Here is a 7,251-nt window from a genome sequence, read left to right on the forward strand (position 1 = left end):
GCCACCCGTGGAAAGTTGGCCTTTTCTTACCGAAACGAGGCTTTATTGCATAATCAAGATTTACACAGTAGAAGATGAATCTGATGTCGAGTATTGCTCTTCCGACTCCTCGCAACCCGAGTCGCCGAGGTCAAAAAGTGAGCTTTCGGCCAGCGCCATTTGGGCGTGATTTGCATATATGCCCGATGATGTCATGAATATCACGTGTTCTTTTGCATCCGTCGTTTAAGTGCTATGGACTCAAGCATTACAATCGTGTCTAGTTCAAATGAATTTTGGCATTGTGAATGCTGCAAAGATGCTGACATGCTATTTATATACATATATATAGATATGCTTTTTAAAAACAACTTCATAAATAAGAAATAAAATTGGATTGTGAAAAATGGAAACAATACTGAGGTGACAAACCTTCAAGTGGTTGACAACAAGAATCAGTATTTGCAAAAAAAATATTCAAGTTGAGATAGTCAATGATAGCTGCGCTTCTCGAATGGGCGATGATCCCATGTGGCGTCGCTGGGCGTCATCAGCAGGGTCATCCGAACATGACCTCCTGCTCCTGAGGTCAAAGAAAAAAACTGTGGCGAGACGCACACTCTTTTCACTCCATGCCGTTGCGCAGCATCTGATTGGCCGCAATGAGCATGACGCTGATGATGAATGCCATAGCGAAGGCGCAGATGAGACTTTTCCTCACACAGGTCTGGCGGTTCTTTTTCTTGGGATGAACTGAAGCCACACGAGAAGAAACAGTGTAAGAATGCCACAAGAAATGACATTGCTCCAAGAAAGAAAGGAAGTGTAGTGAATTCTCTTTTCACTGGACCACAGAAGGCACAATAAGCCTTTCTGACCCTCAAGAATTTAAAGAACCTGATGATTCAAAGACCTAGAGAACTTAAAGACCACAAAACCTGTGGACACTTACTCAAAGACTTACGCAAATACTTCTATTCTGACCTCCTTCGTATTCGGGGCAGTTTCCCGACGTCTCGTTGAGGCTCTCCTCCTCGGTGATGATGATGTTTTCAATGTCCTTCATCGTCAGGTGCTCGCGGAAGGAATGGAATAGAACCTGCTTGAGCTCGTCCAGCGACAGCTGCTGCATGTCAAACTGCACGCACAAACACAAACGCAAACGCGGCAGGGTGACTTTGCTTGTCACTTTGGCTGCGGCACGCCAAAGGTCTTTCTACTTCTGCCTCGATGGAAAAACAACGCCTTTAAACGCGCAATTATAAACAGGTAGACTCCGACAAAGAAGCACTCAGTAGACTTCTTTTTTTTATTTTAGGCCCGTCAAATCTAGTCTTGTAAATATGTTTATCGAGGTGCTACAGGTGTGTTGGTGGAAGGAGACGTGGACTGTATAGGTGCCCTCGAGGACCGAAATCGCTTACGCCACGTGTCAAAGTGGCGGCCCGGGGGCCAAATCTGGCCCGCCGCATCATTTTGTGTGGCCCCGGAAAAAAAATCATGAGTGCCGACTTTCTGTTTTAGGATCAAATTAAAATGAAGAGCATAGATGTATATTACATTTCCTGATTTTCCCCCTTTTAAATCAATAATTGTAATTTTTAATCCATTTTTTCTGTGTTTTTAGTTCAAAAATCATTTTGTAAAATCTAAAAATATATATAAAAAAAGCTAAAATAAATATTGTTTTAGGTCTATTAAAAAACTGAATATTCAGGCCTTTTAATCCAGTTCTTTTAATCCATTTATTTAAAAAATCTAAATATTATATCTAAAATGAACGTGAAATCAAGTTGACGTTAAAGCGCCCCACGAACCAACCAACGCTTGCACTAGATCAGGGGTGGCAAAACACCTGGCTCTCGAGCCTCATGCGGCTCTTTGCTTCTCATCCTATTTTGTATACTGTGGCAATTTGCTTCATTCCATGTTTCTCTTATTTTTATTATCTTAAAAACACTCAAATTCATCAGGGCCCATTATAAACAAATAATATTTCAAAAATAATTTGGCCGATTGGATTTTTTTTTTAATGCTGCTTCTGGATAGGTGCCCTCGAGGACCATAGATCACTTGACATTAGTTTTAGACCATCAGTCACTCCACCTATAAATAATATCTGTATAAATAAAGTTATCATGGGTCACCTGCCAGAAGATGTTGTCGATGGTGTTGCCAAGGAAACCCTCTCTGTTGTCAGACGACAAGAGCTTGGGCCCTAGTATCGTCATGAACTCGTCAAAGTCCACCTGCCCGTCTCCTGCGTACACGGCGTGGAGAATAATCAAAAACGGGAAGACCAGGCTGACTCGCTAAAGTGCAAATTCCTCACCGTCCATGTCGAGCCGCTGCATGATGATGGCGAGCTCCACTTCGCTGGGCATGTAGCCTAGCGAACGCATGGCCATTCCCAACTCCTGCTTGGAGATGAAACCGTTCCCGTCTCGGTCCAGCACGCGGAAGGCCTCGCGGATTTCTACCACATATTTGCGTATCTTTGTTAACATAAATACGCTTTGATAACCTTTTCACTGGAAGGAATCGTCCAAAAATATACCACTGCTGTTTAGATAATAGGCGGATGAGTGGTTAGTGCGTCGGCCTCACGGTTCTAGGGTTCAAATTAAAACTTCAGAAATGGACCTATGTACCCCTGACATTGTATTCAAGTGGATAGCAGCTTCCTGGTCACGTCTGCACCTCCTTTCTCCTGATTGGTTCGGTGATAAGATGGTCGCTAAGTGGTTCGTGAATCGTGAATCAATGAATCAAACGGGACCACCTTGCTCACCAGGCTTTGAAAAACAAAGAAACTTTGCCAAGATACGCAACCTAACGATTTGTATGCAGCGGGTGAAGAGCTGCTCTCTAATGTAACTGAATGCATGTGTGTGTGTGTGTGTGTGTGTGTGTGTGTGTGTGTGCATGTGATTGATGAAAGGCCCGTAGAAGGCGTGCCGAGAGCTTTGGTCGCACTTGGAATGATGAACAAGCTCAGATGATCCTTGAAGAACCTTCACAAGCCCTCGAGCAAGTCTACCCCGGGCAAAAAATCATTTGATCCCAGTCTGATAACCAGCATTATACATTATTTTTTAAATGTAATCAATCAATGTAAGATATGCAGTCATTCAGATAAGCTGTTTACCAAATTCTCAATCACATTCTAAATCACTACCATGTTGATTCAAGTTTTCATCTTGAGCATCACTTGTAAGCAACACTCGGGAACTTTATTGTATAATAGTAATCTGGAGCTCAATTCAATTAAAATGAAGAATGTGACGCAATTTGCAGAAAATGCAAAGCTGCAATCAGATTTGAATTGAACGATTTCATAGAAATGAGTGAGTCTATCATTTTTTGCCCATTTTTTTTTAACCAAACTGAAACTGGGAACCATAACTTGTGTATTTCAGTTTTTTATGTATTTTTTAAAAATAGTAGTAATGTATAAATTTATTTATAATTTTTGAAAAATACAATAATGATGAATAGTTTTTACTTAAAAAAAACAAAACAAATATAGGGTCAAATGTCTTAAGCACCACCACCCCTTCTAAAAAATAATTGATCAATAATGGTCATTGGCTCTATAAAGGGTCAAAGGTCATAAGTATCAACCTTGCCATAGCGGTCAACTGTAGTGACCACTATCCCTGAAAGAGTTAAAAAGCCATAAAGAGTCTACTTGAAATAACTTAAATTTTGCATCCTGTCTCTAATTTTCATTTTTTTCAACACAATGAAACAACTGAGTGAACTGGTGATTCAATCATTTTTGTCACGGCTCGTATAAATAAATCTCTTCTAATTATGGGGGTGGGGGGAAACGTGCGTTTTATAATCCAACGCGTTACATGGGAGGGTTCTAAACGTCTAACTGCCCGCGTCAGCTGCATTAAAGTCACCCAAGCAAGAGAAAAAGGAGTAGTTCTGACCTCCCAGTTCTTCCGTGGAGATGCTGTTGAGCTTGAAAGTTTGCGCTCCTTCGGCGAGAGAACCCGTCAAGTAGTTGTCGGGGTAGAGGAGGCCCGCACGCACGTGATGGAACGGCATCTTCCTCCTGCGCACACACAGCGTTGGAATTGCTGCAAGAACAGATCGCCCTGAGCGCCCCCTCTGACCGTTTTTGTCCTTTCTGTAATTACTGTTACTGTAATTTCCCTTTAACGGACTTTTATGGCGCACTGGAGCTCTAATGGAGATGACCTTTGAACTTGGCAAGTCACCACCACTAGCGGATTCAAATCAAATCTAAAGGATGACCGTGTTTCTGGGTCCGTCCATGCGCGTTCATCTGCGTAAAAATCAAAAGTATAGTTTGAAATGCCATGTAGTTTGGATGGAGAATTGCTGCATTGTGGAAAATGAAGCAGCGCATCGGTACCCGCCTCACGTCACAGTGTTTTTATGGCATGAGGAAGTAAACCAATTAGAAAAATGATCCTATTACTCGGGCCATCTTTGTCTCAAGGTCACCGTTTGATTCCTGTCAGGTCACCTTGTCTGCTCCATTTCCTTCTTTTCGCCAATCAATCACTTCAAACTGTGCAATGTGCCAAATTGTGATTTGATTTTAAACTAGAATACTACCTTGGTAACTTAAGTACATGCGCATTGTCATTTCATTGCCTAATCACGATTGAACTTTGAATTTGACTCCATACCAAATTGTAATCTCACTTTAAACAAGAGTTAGAATTAAACTCCCCTCTAGAATACGAACCAAATGGCGAGCTAACTCCAAACTTGAGTGCGCACCAAATTGTCATTTCATTTTAAACTAGAGTACCAGTTCGTGATTTAATTTTGATGATTCAACTTCAAACAGGAAATTGTCCCCAATCACGCTTCAACTTCAAATTTGAGTACATGTGAAATTGAAATCTCAAGTCAAACTAGACTACGTAACCAATCACAATTCTATATCAAATGCATGCCCAATTGTGATTGATTTAGTTCGTTTTTTTGCCCAGTTTTTTTAAATTATCTGTTAGGTTAATAGTTATACATTTCATTAGAATCTTAATTTGTGCACCAGCCCTTTGCTCTCATTGCCAACTTCCTGCTCCTGGGTTCCACTCCAGTCCTCCCCATTTTCCACACCGCCATACAAAAACACGAGGTTTATATACACAGACAAGGGTTGATGACAATCACAAACACCTGGGTCCATACCTGTCAACCTCTGCCGATAACTGCCCTTATAAATGATTATGATTCCCCTTACAAACCCCCAAAAAACCTTACAAACACCGTACGACTCGTCGTACGGTGTTTGTAAGGTTTTTTGGGGGTTTGTAAGGGGAATCATAATCATTTATAAGGGCAGTTATCGGCAGAGGTTGACAGGTATGCAAATTGCAATCTCACTTTAAAGCAAAGTTTGTAACAAACGCTCATTTCACCCCAAAGTGGGGCACGTGCTAAATCACTATTTGCATTGGAACTGGATGATCTAGCGAATCCCGATTTAGCTTCAAACTGGAGTTGGTGCAAAATGGTGCTGATGCTGGCCATGGCGCTCGCTTCCCTGAGTCATATGTGTCACAACAGGTGCACCCATCCACCCGCCCAGATCCAGAACCTATTCCCGCATGCAGCCTACCTGCGGCACGCGGAGCCAGCCGGCCCCCTCGCGCCGGGGTCCCCTCCCGGCTGGAGACGGGTCTCCGAGGAATCGGGACACTGGAGGCGGCTGCCGCTCGACTCCGTCTCGTAGCGCGCGTACCGCGTCCTCTCATCCGCACGCGTCCCACTTGTGAGAATGATCAATCGGGCGAGCCATGGAATTAGGAAGGCGATCAATTAAGCCAGCGTTCTTCTTTTACCGGACGGGAGGCGTCAAATCAAATGTTCCATCTCATCTTCAAACGCTGGGAAAGACCGACGCCACGCACGACGAGAGAGGGGGAGGTTGGGTGAGAGAGAGAGAGCGAGAGAGAGAGAGAGAGAGACATACATTGGCACATTCTCCCACCTGCCCATCGTTTTTTTTCTTCCATCATCCATCTTTTTCAATCATCCAGGCCTGATCTGCCACTTTGATACTGTGATTCAAAATAACAACAAATACAGAGAACAGTCCTTTTTTTAGATCCATTTTTTTAAACTAAATATTTGAAAGAGAAAAAAGAATTTGTTTTATTTTCTTATAAAAAACGAATTAAGATTCTATAGATACTCTCTCTATATTTGATATTCTCTGTACAATTTTATCATGAAACCTGATTTTTACTTTTCAAAGTGATGTGGGGTGGGATGCATCTGGCCCCCCACGCTGCCACTTTCACACCCGTGATTTATGATATATATTTATGTGATGCCAAACACTTTGAAATACCTTGTGTTGAGTTAAAAAATAAATCAGCTTTGCCTCTCTCAGATATTTTTCGTGAGCCAAGTATCAACAATATCTGACCATAAGCCTTGTATCGCAAATTGTATCAAATCCAGAGGTATCCAGATTTGATAGATATTGGCATTTCGGGAGCTGGTGTAATATTGCTAATGCACAAACAGACACACACACACACACACACACGCACAGACAGCAACGCACATGCTCAGAGCATAGAGTTGCATCGTACCACAAAATGTAGTCAAGCTGGAGGTAAAAGTTGCGCCTGGTCCTGCGAGGTTTGAGTCTGCAGAGTCTCATGAATAATTCAACTCAACACACACACTCCCTTTTCACAAGATGGTTGTGTGTGTGTGTGTGTGTGTGTGTGTGTGTGTGTGTGTGTGTGTGTTTAAGCAGCAACAAGGAGAACATTAGGACACTGCAACCGAATGTTAACTGTGTGATACCTCCGCCAATGAGATAAATGAAGGCAGCCCCTTGTCATTGTAACACAGAGTGAAATCTAGAGGACAATTAAAAGGAAAGAAAGTGTCTGCCATTGACTGAGAAATATCCAAATTATTTAAAGGTCCTGAAAAGTTAGTCACAGTTGAATATTGTTACATTGGGGCGAATAAGGACATTGATAACCCTGACAAAATTTGAATAAAAAAAAAACGTAGATGAAATAAATGTTTGACATTGCTTTGTCGTGTTAGTGCTAGGATTCTGGAGGCGTGTTCATCAGAAAATCCTCAAATGATAGTTTAGATCATCTTTAAACAGGGAGGACTGTTTTTGGAATGCTCATGCTTGAACGCCATTGATGCTAGATGTCCAATTCTTTTTGACTGGGAATGCTTGCACATCCGTTTATGGCTATTTTGGCCCGACCATAATTTATTGCACAACAAAATCATAAAAAA

At 42.0% G+C, this 7,251-nt stretch overlaps 1 protein-coding gene across 1 annotated transcript; it reads right to left on the bottom strand.

The window, feature by feature from the left end:
- Positions 1-15: 15 nt before the first annotated feature.
- On the bottom strand, positions 16-5,884 carry caln2 (calneuron 2). The gene is made up of 6 exons (XM_077592111.1): positions 5,591-5,884; positions 3,921-4,045; positions 2,312-2,455; positions 2,127-2,239; positions 964-1,117; positions 16-732 (listed from the first exon to the last, which is right to left on the bottom strand). Exons 2-6 carry the CDS (start codon positions 4,036-4,038, stop codon positions 605-607), a joined length of 657 nt encoding a protein of 218 aa, XP_077448237.1. The 5' UTR covers positions 4,039-4,045; positions 5,591-5,884; the 3' UTR covers positions 16-604.
- Between the last annotated feature and the right edge of the window lie 1,367 nt (positions 5,885-7,251).

Source organism: Stigmatopora argus, chromosome 22, assembly GCF_051989625.1.
Source record: "Stigmatopora argus isolate UIUO_Sarg chromosome 22, RoL_Sarg_1.0, whole genome shotgun sequence".
Classification (NCBI taxonomy): domain Eukaryota; kingdom Metazoa; phylum Chordata; class Actinopteri; order Syngnathiformes; family Syngnathidae; genus Stigmatopora; species Stigmatopora argus.